This window comes from Caretta caretta, chromosome 3 (assembly GCF_965140235.1).
Source record: "Caretta caretta isolate rCarCar2 chromosome 3, rCarCar1.hap1, whole genome shotgun sequence".
NCBI lineage: Eukaryota > Metazoa > Chordata > Testudines > Cheloniidae > Caretta > Caretta caretta.
The window spans coordinates 134,720,692-134,736,863 of record NC_134208.1 but is presented as its reverse complement, the minus strand read 5'-3'; the positions used below and the strand labels follow the sequence as shown (position 1 = coordinate 134,736,863).

At 39.8% G+C, this 16,172-nt stretch overlaps 1 protein-coding gene across 5 annotated transcripts in view; it reads left to right on the top strand.

Moving 5' to 3' along the window:
- Window positions 1–16,172, top strand: part of TARBP1 (tRNA guanosine 2 -O-methyltransferase TARBP1) — a 104,553-nt gene that overhangs the window by 65,900 nt on the left and 22,481 nt on the right. For all 5 annotated transcript variants that reach the window (XR_012667730.1, XR_007355724.2, XM_048843837.2 and 2 more), the window contains 7 exons: window positions 1,196–1,395; window positions 1,609–1,680; window positions 4,055–4,175; window positions 9,105–9,215; window positions 10,502–10,651; window positions 13,969–14,055; window positions 15,908–16,104. Coding sequence is in view for 3 of the 5 variants with exons in the window: in XM_048843837.2 (XP_048699794.2) it covers window positions 1,196–1,395; window positions 1,609–1,680; window positions 4,055–4,175; window positions 9,105–9,215; window positions 10,502–10,651; window positions 13,969–14,055; window positions 15,908–16,104 (938 nt within the window). In the remaining 2 variants the exon portion in view is untranslated. The remainder of the gene's footprint in view (window positions 1–1,195; window positions 1,396–1,608; window positions 1,681–4,054; window positions 4,176–9,104; window positions 9,216–10,501; window positions 10,652–13,968; window positions 14,056–15,907; window positions 16,105–16,172) is intronic.

The following is a 16,172-nucleotide window of genomic DNA, read 5'->3' as shown; positions in this document are numbered from 1 at the left end:
GAGACGTGAGTAATACGCACACACAGGCTGAACAGATGCTGCGATGAGAAGTCACCGATCAAAGGTGCAGGAGGTGCAAGTGCGCCTAGAGTGGAGCAGCCATAGGGGGCACATCTCAAAGAACCACAGTTAATGCACAGAGTGAGTAACTATTTCTTATATATAAGGCTAGGATTTTTTCATGGATATTTTTAGTAAAAGTCGTGGACAGGTCATGGGCAATAAAGAAAAATTCATGGAAGCCCATGACCTGTCCCTGACTTTTACTAAAAATATCCATCACAAAATGGGGAGCCGCTAGGCAGTTGTGGGGGCCTGGCTGGGAGCTCCAGGGGCTTGCACCAGCCATGGGGGCTCAGAGTTTGAGTCCCCTTCCTCCACAGCTCTGAGCTGTGGGGTCCCCCAGCGCCAGAGGCCAGGAGCTGTGGAGGCTGGCCAGGAGCTGCGGGGTCCCCCCGCGACCACTCTGAGTCCCCCAGCACCCGTGGTGGCTAGGAGCTGTGGGGTACCCTGCACCCACAACAGGCAGGAGCTGGGGGAATCCCCCCAGCCACCCACAGCGGTGGGGAGCTGCGGGGACCCCACTGGCGTCAGTGGCCAGGGGCATCTGGGTTCCCCCTGCTGCCTGCGGCAGCCAGTAGCTGCAAGGTACCCCCACCGCCTCAGAGCTTGGGGCTCCCATTGTCTTGGGTGGCAGAGGTACCCTGCAGCTCTTGGCTGTCCTGGGTGGTGGTGGGACCCTGCAGTCACCTGTGGGCTAAAGTCATGATTTTCGGAAGTCACAGATTCCGTGACTTCCACAATCTCTGTGATAAAATCGTATCCTTACTTATATATTGAAGTAAATGCACATAATGGGTGAATTGTTGACAAGCTACTGGCCCTCAGAATTAGGGAATTGTAACTGGCTCTAAGACGCCCTCAGCTTCACAATGCTGAGCAAATCTCTGACTCGGGAATCAAGCCCAACATATTGAAGCAGTACTGCAAATACATTTAAATAATCTAAAGAGACAAAGTAGGTGAGGTAATATCTTGTATTGGACCAACTGCTCTATGAAAGATGTATATAACTTCCAATAAAATAAGTTACCTTACCCTCTGCCTTATCTTTCTCCTATCCTGGGACCAATATAGCTGCAATAAGATATTTTGTTGGGAGTTAGGATTTTAATCTCTTTTTTTTCCTCCTCAGATCATACTCAAGCTAGTTGAAATGTCCACTGCAAGAACTGGAGTCTTTAATATAGTGCTTAGTTATTGCTGTCAGTCGTGGTTATTTCCTACATCTGATGACACAGGTGCTTTAGAGAATCCCTTCTCAAATGCTGGAAATTACAGTGAACTTATCACGGAGGCCTGTGTCTTTGGAACTGTATTTAGGCGAGATCAAAGGTATAAAATACCCTGCATTTAATTAGATTTTCATTTTGTATGTGTGATTATATTCGTTAGGATTTTGTGCTCTTTAGCTACTCGGTTAAATTTTTTGAGATTATGAATTAATGTAGAAGTAGTGAACTGTTTAGAATCTGTTTGTTTTTCATATTTTATTCACCTAATTGTGTTTTCTCTCTTCCTCTTTCGAATAACTTTTCATATGAGAAGACTCATTCAGGATGTCCATGCCTTTGTAGAAAATCTTGGAGATGAATGTGCAGCCAATGTTGTCACAGAAAGGTATGTTTTTAATATTTAACATGTATGGTAACTGCATCCTTCATAGTTGCTGGGGGTTGGAATTATATTATTTGTATGTTCTTCAAAGCCAAGTTCTTATGAACATGTTCATAAACTCTATCCCAAATACTGGTAAATCATACATGTTTTAATTTATGTTCATATTCAGGGATTGCCTAGATAATACTTAATCCTGCCATCAGTGCAGGGGACTCGACTAGATGACAAACCCCCGTGTGCACGCAATGCCCCCAACCTGGCCCCTCGCTCCAGGGACGGGAACCGACCCTCCCTGCCCTGCCCCTTGTGCCGTGCCTCATTGTTCCCATCCATCCCCCTCTGGGGATATCCCATAGAGAACAGTGGCCTGGTGAGCTCAGCCTCCCTGCACCAGACTCGCCTCTCTTGCCACATGTGGAGTCCCTAAGGTAAAATCCACCCTCCTCTGCAAACATGGGATCGCTCAGCTGAAGAGAGCGCACCTAGCTTAGTAACAGTTGTTTAACAGGAGTTTAATTGCACCGATGAACATGCAATTAAAACTGGGATTAATAGCGATTAATTTTTTTGATCTCTTGGCTGCCCTAATTATTACCAGTATGTCTTGATCTCTGTTCACCTTTGGTTGTAGACTACTCTTCAGTTTGGTGTAATACCCACAATTCAACAGCAAGTTCTGCCTCCCGTCATTGCTGCAGCTGGGAATATGAATGAAAAACTATTGCCACCAGAACATTTATCCTTTGTGCAGCTTGACACACGCTTCCACCCAGCCCCAAGGAAATGGTTCCTCCCTAGCACCTCCGCCCCCAAATAGCATTTCTAGCTAGTTTCAATAGCTGCTTAAAAACTTCATTGACAATCACCAGCCCTTACTTGACACTTTTAGGGGCTTATTGCTTTAGCATTCTCACCCAAGAGGTTCTCAGTTTACAAAGTGCTTGGTACAGCCTGATACTTGGTTGTCCGTAATGTAATGAAAACCTGGAGTTGAGATCACTCACTCAAAACGTCTCAGGGTAGCCTAATTCATATGTAGTCACTGTTTTGTAAATGGAACATTTATTACTAGGGTCCTACCAAATTCACAGTCCATTTTGGTCAATTTCACAGTCATAGGATTTAAAAAATTGTAAATTTCATGATTTTAGCTATTTAAATCTGAAATGTCAGGGTGTTGTAATTGTAGGGGTCCTGACCCAAAAGGAGCTGTGGAGCGGGGGTTGCAAGGTTATTATAGGGAAGGTTGCAGTACTGCTACCCTAGTTCTGTGCAGCTGCTTGTGGCGACGCTGCCTTCAGACCTGGGCAGCTGGAGAGCAGCAGCTGTGGCCAAGAGCCCAGCCCTGAAGGCAGAGCAACGGCTGGCAGCAGCGCAGAAGTAAGGATGGCATGGTATGGTATTGCCACACTTACTTCTGCGCTGCTGCCTTCAGAGCTGGGCCCTCAGTCAGCAGCTGCCACTCTCCGGCCACACAGCTCTGAAGGCAGCAGTGCAGAAGTACGGGTGGCATGCATAGGTGCCAACTTTTCTCAGCACTGGTGGGTGCTTGCCCCTGGCCCCACCCCGACTCCGCCCCTGCCCTGCCCCCATTCCAATCCCTTCCCCAAAGTCTCTACCCCCAACTCTGCCCCCTCCGTGTCCCTGTTGGACTCCTTCCCCAAATCCCCACCCCGGCCCCGCCTCTTCCCAGAGCGCGCCGTATTCCCTCTCCTCCGCCCTCCCTCCCACTGATTGCTGCTGCGAAACAGCTGTTTCGTGGCAGCAAGCACTGGGAGCTAGGGGGAGAAACGGGGATGCGGCGCGCTCAGGGGAGGAGGCAGAGCGGAGGTGAGCTGGGGCAGGGCGGGGAGCTGCTAGTGGGTGCAGAGCACACACCAATTTTTCCCCGTGGGTGCTCCAGCCCCGGAGCACCCATGGAGTTGGCACCTATGGTGGCATGGTATGGTATTGCCACCCTTACTTCTGTGCTGCTGTTGGCGGGGTGCTGCCTTCAGAGCTGGGCGCCTGGCCAACAGCCGCTGCTTTCTGGCTGCCCAGCTTTGAAGGCAGTGCAGAAGTAAGGGTAGCAATACCGCAACCCCTTAAAATAACCTTGCTACCCCCCTGCAACTCCCTTTTGGGTCAGGACCCTCAATTTGAGAAATGCTGGTCTCCTCCATGAAATATGTATAGTATAGGGTAAAAGTACACAAAAGACCAGATTTCACCGGCGTGGGGTGGGGTGGAGGGAGACTGGATTTCAGGGTCCGTGACGCATTTTTCATGGCTGTGAACTTGGTAGGGACCTATTTATTACCCAACTCTGCAGGCATAATTAATTTCCTGAAGTGACAGGGTAGTCACATAACCTATCATTAACATGCCTTTACAGTACAAACAGAGATGACCATTATGTGCGAGTTTGTGCCGTCAAATTCCTATGCTTGTTGGATGGATCAAATACATTGCACAAGATGTTTATGGAAGACCTTGTCATCAAACTACTTGATAAAGTAAATTTTTATTTTTGTTTAATATACACAATGTTGGTATCATACTGATTAGTTGAAATATAAGGTACTCACCATTCAAAAGGGTATTATAGAACGGTCAAAATCTTTTTTTTTTTTTTTTAAAGCATCTCTAGCTTTGACTTCCTTGTCCAATAAATAATATCTTTTTACCACCACAAGACCTGTCAGTGTGATTTGAATATTCCTGGCTATATTATTGCTTGAGGATGAGATTAGAGTTTTATTCAGCCAGAACTGAGGAAGTAACAGTGGCAAGTCTCAGGTTTGTTGCTCCATTTGTGCTGGGCTGTTTTTTTCATTGCACATATTTAAAACATAAGCATCATTGTCTTGAGAATTTGTATTTGGCTTGGTGGTGTTGAAAATGCTGGGTTTCCCTTGCCTTCTACTGTGTTGCCTAATATATTTCATGTCCAATAAACTCTAGTTATTTGTAAGCATTTCTAAGAGGTTTGGCTTATAAAAATAAAGTTTTGGAGGATGGGGGTGGAAGGCCCCATCTTCAGCTATCCTATGGTTACTCTATCCTCCAGTCCTGGCACAAAGTATTCCATAGCTGTCATGAGAGGATCATCTGCCCATGCATAGGGAGATCCTCCACGGACATGTAAGCTCCTAAGGCAATCCCTTTCCTGTGTCTGGTGTAGGGCCTTGGCCCAGGGCTTCCATGCACTCCAGCAATCCTTGGCTACTGAGACATCCCCTTAGGGCTATTGGCAGCTGGTGTAATTTAGAGTAGACTTTAAGCTGCTCTATGTCCTGTTAGGTGACTAGACTAGCGCACAGCTGGTTCAAGATCAGAACAGTGCAAAAGTGATTGAAAGCCAGCTTGGTAGCTCCATTCCTGAGTTTTGTTGTGCAATCCTTGGGGTGTTATTTTGGACTATCACTTGTTTTATTTTTCAGCTTTGTAAAATTGTCATATAAACTAAAATTCCAGATGAATTTCAGAGAGTAGTTATCAGTGGTTCAAAGTCAAGCTGGAAGGGAATATCCAGTGGGGAGTCCCTCAAGGATCAGTTCTGGTCCTGTTCTGTTCAATATCTTCATAAATGATTTAAATAATGGCATAGAGAGTACGCTTTGAAAAATTTGCAGATGACACCAAGCTGGGAGGGGTTGCAAGTGCTTTGGAGGATGGGATTAAAATTCAGAATGATCTGGAGAAATGGTCTGAAGTAAATAGGATGGAATTCAATAAGAACAAATGCAAAATACTCCAGTTAGGAACGAACAATCAGTTGTACATGTACAAAATGGGAATTGACTGCCTACGGAAGGAGTACTGTGGAAAGGTCTCTGTGGGTCACAGTGGACCACAAGCTACATATGGGTCAACAGTGTAACAACACTGTTGCAAAAAAAGCAAACGTCACTCTGGTATGTATTAGCAGGAGTGTTGTAAACAAGACATGAGAAGTAATTCTTCAGCTCTACTCTGCGCTAATAAGGCCTCGACTGGAGTATTGTGTCCTGTTCTGGGCTCCACGTTTCAGGACAGATGTGGACAAATTGGAGAAAGTCCAGAGAAGAGCAACAAAAATGATTAAAGGTCTAGAAAATATGACCTATGAGGGCAGATTGAAAAAATATGGTTTGTTTAGTCTGGAGAAGAGAAGATTGAGGGAAGACATGATAACAGTTTTCAAGTACATAAAAGATTGTTTCAAAGAGGAGGGAGAAAAATTGTTCTCATTAACCTCTGAGGATAGCACAAGAAGCATTGGTCTTAATTTCAGCAAGGGCGGTTTAGGTTGGACATTGGGGGAAAAATTCCTGTCGGGGTAGTTAAGCACTGGAATAAATTGCTAGGGAGGTTGTGGAATCTCCACCACTGGAGATTTTTAAGAACAGGTTAGACAAACACCTGTCAGAGATGGTCTAGATAGTACTTCGTCCTGCTTTGAGTTCAGGGGACTGGACTAGAAGACCTCTCGAAGTCCCTTCCAATCCTATGATTCTATGAACAAATTACTTATCTACCGATTCAATGACATTTGGCAGGGACATCTAACCCCACTTCTTTCTTCCAGTCCCAATGTCCCTCTAGCCCCCTCAATTACTAGAGTAAAAACTATCTTAATATTAATTCAGATTTTAAAATAAACTTGTTTTGTCCATAATCCTGCCTCTTTTTACATTTGCTTGGCATGAACATTCCTGCAGTTGGCCCAGATGTCAAAGTTGCTTGTGAGTATTTTTGCAAATCAAGAGGCAGATTCTCAGCTAGTGGAAATCTGCATAACTCCAGAGACTTCAGTGAAGGTGTTTCAACTTCTTCCAGCTGAGAATCTGACCTCAGATTTTAAAATTTATGCTGAAAGTACTGGTTTTCTCATCCATAAAATACTTGTTTAACTTGGTTGTAACTCAAGCCCTGTGCATTTACCATTGTGGACATAGCTGAAGAATCCAATATTTGCCATAATATTGTGCCCCATAATCTAAGCATCAATTTAAAAAAAATCATATTGCTCACTTGTGTGAAGAAAATGTAAATCAAGTACAACCAATGCAGTATTGTCTTCCTTTCCTGGGGATAGGCTGAAACATTAGTTCTGAGATACATTAGTTGCCCTATTCATTTCAATGGTGGTTAAATATAAAATCTAAAGATGTTAGTTTAGGCTGGGATTTTCAAAAGAGCCTAAGGGAATTAGGTGTTAAATTCACATTGAAATTCAAGGAAGTTAAGCATTTAACTCCCTATAGGTCTCTTGAAAAACCCAGCCTTAAGTGTCAAAGTTGTTAAATATTTCACTGCTGATCATTTTTATGAGACACGTCCAGCTAATGTACTTACCTCACAGTACTAAACCCCCTCCTTCCTCGTGCCAGAAACTTCGGCGGTTCCTTACCCAGCTGCCAAAGTCACCACCTTCCCCATAGACAACTTCTGCAGAGCAATTATGCATTGTGAATTCAAAAATGCATGGAAACTTAAAAACTGCAAATGGGAGCACAGTATAAAATAAAGTGAATTTAATATCAAAATAAATAATTCACAGGCTACTGCCCTGGTTGTATTCCATAATTTCATATTTAATTCAATTAGTTTTATGTTTTATAGAAAATGAAAAGAACTTGCCGCAGATTCCAAGGACCCTTGTGCCAGAATTTAAATCCCATTTGGCATAGGGCTCGCTTGTATTTATTTGGTCTGTATTTAACTCTTATGTTATCTGAAGAGACAGCTCTCTTCTTCTGACATACTGCCACAGTTGCAGTCAGCAGAGGCACATGACCTGGATTCCCCTTGCTATAAAAGAGGAGGGCTGCTGCTTGAGGGTCTCAAGACTCAGCTTGCTCCTTCCCAGAATCTGAAAGAGCCCAAATTTTATGACCATCTGGACATGCAGAAAAAACACTTATTTGACACAGAGGGATTGGGAAGAAAGTTAAGGGCATAAGAGGGTGGGGGCAGTTCCTTTGATTTATTGGCTGGCTGAATTTATTTTGTATGAATATTTAATGCTGCTGGATGGTAGTCATTACATAACTGATAGTGTGCCTCTGTGTCCACTTCTAGTGGCTGAACCACACTAAGGTTTGAGCTAACAGAGATGGGTCTTTCAGCTCATGCATTTAGGTCCACAGGTGTGTCAGATTCAATCCCTACTGCCAGTGACCCACTAAGGGTGTGTCTGCGCAGCAACTAGACACCTGAGGCTGGCCCGTGCAAGCTGACTTGGGCTCGTGGGGCTCTTTCATTGCTGTGTAAACTTACAGGCTTGGACTGGAGCTCTAGAACCCTGCAGGGTGGGAAGGTCCCAGGGCTCAGGCTCCAGTCTGAGCCTGTAAGTCTACTACACAACAGTGAAACAGCCCCACAACCTGAGCCCCACAAGCCTGAGTCAGCTGGTACAGGCCAGCCATGGGTTTTTCTTTGCTGTGTAGACACACCAAGGGGCACATATTACAATTCTGTTGTGAGTTTAATGACATTAGTTTAATCTCTAGAGTGCCTACAGATTTCATATAGGCATTCTTTGTTTCTTAAATCTAAAACAGAACAAAACGAACAAACAAAACCGTAAATAAATTATGAGTTTGTTCATGTTATGATAATAACGTCCAAATTGAACCTCCACAGTACAAACTGTGTAGTACACAGTTTGTACTACACGCACAAACAAAAAAGTTAAGGAAATACTTACAGTCAAATATTTTAATAAGTGGAAAGAAGAATATGTAGGGAAATACCTGCCTGATCTAAAGTTAAATTAGTGTGTTGTATTGACAGCTGCTTAATATTTGATTTTTTTGACCTGTTTTCTCTCATACAAACATGTTTCCTTTGCTGAACTCCAATTTGTATCTGTTGTTGTCTAGAACTGCAGTTACAAGCTGAGCCAAACTCCAGAACTGAATTATTGCAGTGTTTATAGTATTATCAAAACACTGATCCCAAATTTCAGTTTGGATACTAAGTAGTTAGAGCATATGTTTCTTCATTTGGATATTCATATCTGCAAATAGGAGCTTTAATACTTATTTTATACAACTAAATGTCAATTTGAATGCCCTAGTTTAGGCAATCTAATTTGAAAACTGGGATCCATGTTTCTGTTTATGCTGCATTTTCTGTTAATTTCTTGTATGCTGGAAGTGCTGTTTTTGGATAATCTTTTGGACACATTCTTTCAAGTTAATGAAGTCTCATCTCAACACACAAGATTTGTGTGCTTCTACATTAAGATAAGAATGACCTTCTAATTTTACTTAGTATCCTTGCTAAGTTCAGTTCCTTTTTGTGTGTGGATTTCAAAATTAATTCTAAAAAAACAATACATTTCAGAACCATACTTGAAGAGCTATTGAAGAGACCACTTATACCTACCATTTAATCCATTTTTTAAATTTTAAAAGTTTAAAGGCGTGTTACGTGTATTTTGAATTTGTTTTCAGGATGAATTGGTGTCCAAGTCTAGAACACGCTACTGTGTGAACTCTTTACAACACAGAATTAAAAATCGGTTGTGGCAAACGCTGCTAGTTCTTTTTCCAAAACTGGATCAGGTAGTACCTTTATTATATAATTATATAATTGCTTTTATTTTTAATAGAATCTAATTATGTAATAGGAATTTTGTTACACAAAATTGAATATATTAAATGGAATAGGCAGTTTCATAAATATTTGATCTATATTTGCACTTGGCATCCAAAAGTCCAGTGTAATATAAACTTCATTCCTGCAACGTGAACGCTCATGTAAGATAAATTTTTCTAGAAAGACAAAATATTAGGTGTAACACTTATGTACCTTACAACAGATTTGATTGTTAATTTATTTACATGAAGGCTGACTAATACAGTTATCTGTATGTGCTGTCTTAACGCTGGATCCTGCAAATGGATCCACATGGGTGCACCCCTGTGCCTACATGAAGCCCAACTGACTTCAGTAGGTCTGGATGTGAACAGGTTGGATCCATTTGCAACATTTAGTCCTTAAATTCTGTCTAGCCAACACCTAGATACAACAGTGATTTGTGCCCTTAAATATCATGAACAGATTGCTGATTCTAGTTTTCATTTAATAAAAATATTACTATTTAAAATATTCAGAATGTTTAGGATTTACTTTTCTAAACCTTTGGTGCTTGTTTGAATTTCATTTATTTTTCTTCCTAATGGAATCTATTGCATTGTTTGGATAATCTGTCATAATGCACTTAAAAACACAGTGCCTGGCATGGAATGAATTGAAAGAAGCCATTGAAAGAATTGTACGAGGTGTTATATTCATTCTTAGAACAGTTATAGTGATGACCTAAATTCTGGCACAGCAATATAATCTTTAATAATATAAAAGTTCAAAAGATACTCTCTCTTTATTCCCACTTCATATGAATTGGTTATTTAAAACAGTTGTTTTGAAAATAAGGTATTTTGTTAATACAGTAGTAATTTTTTTAAAAAACCACAGCACTTCCTTGCTACCTCTCAGTGAAAAATAAAGGACCACCTTCTGCTGTGTGTTGAAATTAACATGTTTGGCAGGATAGGGCAGGGGGGACAAAAGCAGCAGTTCTACAGCGTATTTCTTTTTGGCCCCAGATATTTCAGCATCTCCCTACAAAGTAGAGTTTTTCCCACATTGGTGAACATGTAGCATATATATATATATTAAATGTACCTATTAAATATTGATGCTTTGATTGTTCCAAAGTGTTTCAAACAAGATTTGAGGAACAAATGACAGTAAAGTTTTTGTTTTTTGTAGTTTAGCAAGATTTTGAAATTTATTGATGAAACTTTAGATGACTAATCAATGGGGGGGTTAATTTTATTTTGCTCAGAATTTTTTGACTGGGACTCTTGACAAGATTTTTCAGGCTGGATTTGGTAACAATCAAGCATCCATAAAATACTTAATAGAATGGATTATCATCTTGATTCTAAACAGATACCCCCAGTTTCTTGAAAAATTCTGGAATTGTTTCTGCCATGTAAGTAAGAATTTTGACATTCATAATGTGTCTAATTTGAACAAATATAAGATGTCTTCTCACATAAATGGGATCTAGTGCAATATTTCTTGTGCATCCATAATTTTCCTTAAAGTCAGTACGTGTTTTGAGTGCTTAAAGAACACAGGATCAAACCCACAGAATCTGATTCTGTGCTGCACTCTGATATGATACTTTGGTGTGAAAGGGGGCTGTAACTCGCATGGATGCCTCCAGCTTGGAAATCCCCATGCTCGCTGTGGTTCTCCAGGAAGACTAGTGTTGGTGTAACAGCCCAGTAACACCCCTCCTGGCAGCCACCAACATAGGGGCTTTCAGGGGTATGACGGGACGTGGGATGGCTCCACAAAAAGTCATAGAAGGCACTGTAAATTAAAACAGACATAGGAACTCCTCTGTCTTACTGTGGGAGCCATGCCTCTGTTTTACTGTGGGAGCCATGCCAGCCTTTGGACAAGACCCAAATCTTGGAAGTACAAAGGGGTTAAAAAGTCTAATTTGTTTCCCCATCTAAGTTGTGTCATCTCTGAAGTGCATGTGTCATATAAGTAATATTCTCATTTATAAATTACAGCTTTTAATGTGGCTGTTTTTGCTCAGCATCATGTTACCCAGTTATGAGTGTTGGAGACCAATTTTGAATATTGTTCACTTTTTGTCTTTCAAGATATTTTGCATTTTCATGTGTTGCTAAAAAAGTTCTTAAAATTCACCATCTTGAGGGAAGGAAAAAGCAGTTAACAAACAAAATGTACAAATAAAGTAAATATTTATTTTAATCTTGATGGTAGATCTATGGTAGAAGTGTTCAGTAAATATTTCTGTTCTATATTTGGAAAGAAGTAGGATGTACAGCTCAGAAGTGAGCTGTAGCTCACGAAAGCTCATGCTCAAATAAATTGGTTAGTCTCTAAGGTGCCACAAGTACTCCTTTTCTTTTTGCGAATACAGACTAACACGGCTGTTACTCTGAAACATTTAGGATGTACTTGTATCCTATGGGGATGAAGACATACTTTCTAGTCCATTCATCGCTGAAGGGGATGTTAGATAACATCTATTAGCGATAAACATTTTTAAATTAGTAGGCCCAGATAATTTGCATCCAAAAATCATCAAAAGGCTGACTGAGGAGATCTCTGAACTACTGATGTTAACTTATAATAAATTGTGGAGTACCAGAGAAATTCCAGAAAACTGGAAGAGTGCTAATGTGCCATTATAAAAAAGGAAAAGTGGGATAACCCATAGGTTGGTTAGCTTGACATCAATACCAGGCAGAATAATGGAAAAGTTCATACAGGATTTAACTGACAAAGAATTAAAGACTAGGCCTGTAATTAATGCCAGTCACAATGTTTCTATGGGAAATAGAGCTTCTCAAACAAACCCGATTTCACTCTTTGAAATTACAAACTTGGTTGACAATGGTAGCTGCATAACTGAGTGGATATAATAGACTTTTCTAAGGCATTTGACTTAGTACTGCATGACATTCTGAATTTAAAAATTAATATTATACAATAAGCACATGTTAAATTGATTAAGAACTGGCTCACTGAGAGATCTCAAAAAGTAGTTGTCATTGGGGAATCATCATTGAAAGGGGGTGTTTCTAGTGGGTTTTTGCATGTGTGACACTACTCAACATTTTAGTCAGTGCTCTAGAAATACATATAAAATCATTGCTGATAAAATGTGCAAGATTGGCACAGTTGTAAATAATGTGGGTAGGGCAGTCATACAGAGTGATCTGGATTGCTTGGTAAACTGGACCTGTTCAAACAAAATATATTTGAATACTCCAAATGCAGAGTTGTACATATAGAAACAAGGAATGCAGGCCGTACCTACAGAATGGGGGACCGGAAAACAGAGACTCTGAAAAGGATTTAGGGGTCTTAGTGGACAAACAACTCAACATGAGCTCCCAATGTGATGTTGTGACAAAAAGAGCTAATGTGACCCTTGGAAGTATAATCAGGGAGTAGGAATATGCAGGTGATTTTATTTCTGTACACAATACTGATAAAACCCAATACTGTGATACTGTATGCTATTCTGGTGTCCACATTTTAAAAAGGATGTTGAAAAATTGGAGATGGTAAAGAAAAGAACCACAAAAATTATTTGAGGACTGGAGAAAATGCGTCACACTAAGAGACTTAAAGACCTCAATCTGTTTAATTTATCAGTAAGGCAATTGAGAGGCAACTTGATTACTATGTATAAGTACTTTTACAGGAGAAAATATGAGGTACCATGAGGCTCTTTAATGTAGCAGAGTAAGGCAGGAACCAGTGGCTGGAAGCTGAAGCCAGACAAATTCAGATTAGAAATTAGGTACACATTTTTAAACAGTGAGGATGATTAACCTTTGGAACAAATTACCAAAGGAAGTAATAGATTCTCCTTCTTTTGAAGTCTTCAGATCCAGTCTGGATGCCTTTCTATAAGATAAGCTTTAGCAAAATATAAGTAATACTTTATTCAAACATGAGTTATTGGGCTCAAGACAGGGGTAACTGGATGAAATGTAGGGAACTTTGATATATAGGATGTCAGGCTAGGGGATCTACTGGTCTCTTCTGGCCTTAAACTCTGAATTATTAGCACTGCATATCACTTACATCTGTGAAGCATGATGTAGTTCTTCTCCAAGACTCCCAATTTGACAAAGTAAACTTTGGGAGCATTTTTCTTTTTTTGAATGTTTTTCAATTAATTTATTTTTTGCAATTGACCTTACTAGTGGAATATGAAAGGTACTGGAATGGCCACATAGGAAACCAAATCCTCCTTATTTTTCCACAGAACAGGTATACCAAAAGTAACAGTAGCGCAAGCTTTCCTTTGCTGTCTCGTCAATGTGTTTCCACCCTATTACACAGCAACTACCACTGCAAGTAACAAAACAGTTCAGTTTCCTAGCTCATTCAATTCCGATGAGTTGTTTTCACTCTTTGCTTTTCTTTGCAGAGGGACAAATTGATGTGATATTTTTTTATCTAGACTTAACTGGGAATGCAGCCTATTTCATATATACCATAGTATAGTTACTATTGGTTAAAATATTTTACAAAAGTGATAACAATATGAATAACTAAAACCATATTCTTGTACAAAATTACTTAATTTTTGTAATAAGTGTTGCTAATGGAAACGTGTTTTTCCAGTATAATGGTCATTGTGGCTACAAAGCCTGTAGCTATAATTGGAATCTATAGAACACTTCGTGAAATACAAAAAGGTACAGATATAACGTTTTTCCATTGATTACATTGTGTTCACTTCAGGGTGAAGAAAAGCTTAAAACTAGCATCTGTACATTTTTATCCGTGTTGTCTCACTTTGACATTATTCTTGAAAATACCTCTGAGAAGGTAAGTTCAAATTACAGAAAACCAGAACAAACATTTAAAGGGATGCTCACAATTGCATTTTATAGGGATTTTAAAAAATTGTTTGTAATAGTTTATTGGAATCTTGGAAATGTTTATTTCCCTAGTAATTTAGTCAGTCTCTCTCTCAAATTGTCAAATGTTAACTTTTCCTGTGCTCATTGTAACACTAGTTTAGATGACTTCTGGAGTCTTTTGTACAGGATAAAAGTCCAAATGCACGTACAGACCAACCCTGCAAACCATTACTCATATAAGTAATCCTGCTGTCTTCAGTGGCCTGTTTGTATAAGTTGTCAGGATCAAGTTAATCAGTGTTAGACTATCAAACTTAAATAAAGCTCTTCCCTTATTGTCCTAAATATTAAATTTAAGGAAGAAATGGCCAAAGGAAGTCAGAGAAAAACGAAATCAACCCTGAAGATATGGTTGTGAAAGTTTTTTTTTTTTTTTTTTTTAACGTGTGTGTTTAGTGTGTTTTTAATATCTGATTGTGCCCTTTCAGTTTTATGGTTTAATGTTTTAGATAGTATTGTGTGATGTTCCATTAAATATCTGAGCCTAGCTTAGCTATTTGCCCTACCCCATCCTTTTGTGTTTCTTATGGAGCAGAAACCTACACACACTTCTGCCTTCTGTCCTCTTCTCTGTTTTGGACCATATGTAAAAGTAATTGTGCTTATTAAAGGAACATTGTCAACTTCAGAATCACACCTATGTCTGAAAAACATTAACTAATATTACAGTTGGCATTTCAGATTACTGAGCTGAAACTGGTTGAAGGAAAAACATACATTCTGGGGTATTTTTTTTCCAGTTTGGTCACTTTGTGTATAGTCAGTTTTACTCTCATACACACCCCTCCACACACCCCGGTAATACGTTGGTTTCCTCTATAGTTTGTGTGAGAGTTTTCACACAGCAAGAGAGGAGAGAGATACGTTTATTTAAAAAATAGAAAAAGGTGATTTTTAAAACCACAATCGCATGAGAACTTAGTGAATGGTATAGTACCTGAGACTATTTTTAACTCATTTTTTTTAAACTGATTAGATTTCAAGTTGACATTGTCCATTTAACTAATTGCTTGATGCAGACCTCCAGGAGAAGATGGCAGGCTTGTGAGGAGTTCCCCATAATCACCCTCAAAGCAACCTCATTGTTTGTTTTCCTTCAAAACTCTTCTTTCCTGTGATGTCTGCAAAGAAACGTGACAATGGTTAGGCCAGTGGTGTGCTGAAATCACAGCCTATCTATCATGCTGACCAATATTGTCTCATTGTTTCCTGGTACTTCCTGTCTAGCTGAATGTATCTATCTGTTGTCTTATACTTATGTTGCACATTCTTTCTGTGTAAGCATCTAACACAATGGGCTCCTGGCCCGTGACTAGGGCTTCTGGGTACCATGGTAATACAAATAGTAAATAATATTTTGGTGTGTTTAAAAATGAAAGCCAACATGAAGTTTAAACATTTATAGATAAGAGTTGTATTTGTTTTTTAATAAGCTAATTAAGCTAAACAGGAGAAAGGCACCCTCTTTCTGGAATCAAAGTGTCCACATATGGAGTTAATTCATTTCTGAATAACTACATGTACAGACAAGCTTTTGGTTCTGAGAGATGTGAACTGTTCCATTCATGTGAATGGGTTGTTAAGTCTGAAACCTAAAGATTGCAATTCAATGAAACTGTGTTAGGTATTTCAGTGCTGACCATTTTAGCAAAACACTGTTCTTATCTCACAATCCCAAACTGTTTCTTATGCTCTCCAGGGGAAAAATGCTGTGATGAGTCAAATATGTAAACTAAAGAATATTTTTCCCTTTCTAGAAACCAATTTTGAAGAAAGCCCTTCTTGTTGTTCTACAGTGGTGTTTTAACCACAATTTCAGTGTTCGACTTTATGCATTAGTAGCTCTCAAGAAAATCTGGGGCATGTGCAAAGCATTGTTTGTGGAAGAATTTGAAGCTTTGACACCAGTTATTGAATCGAGTCTTCATCAAGTGGAAAACATGCATGGTACAGGGTTAGTAAAATTCTTCTGATTTAGAATGCAGCTCTTCCATCTGTCTTTGCTGGAATCATTTGTAGTGT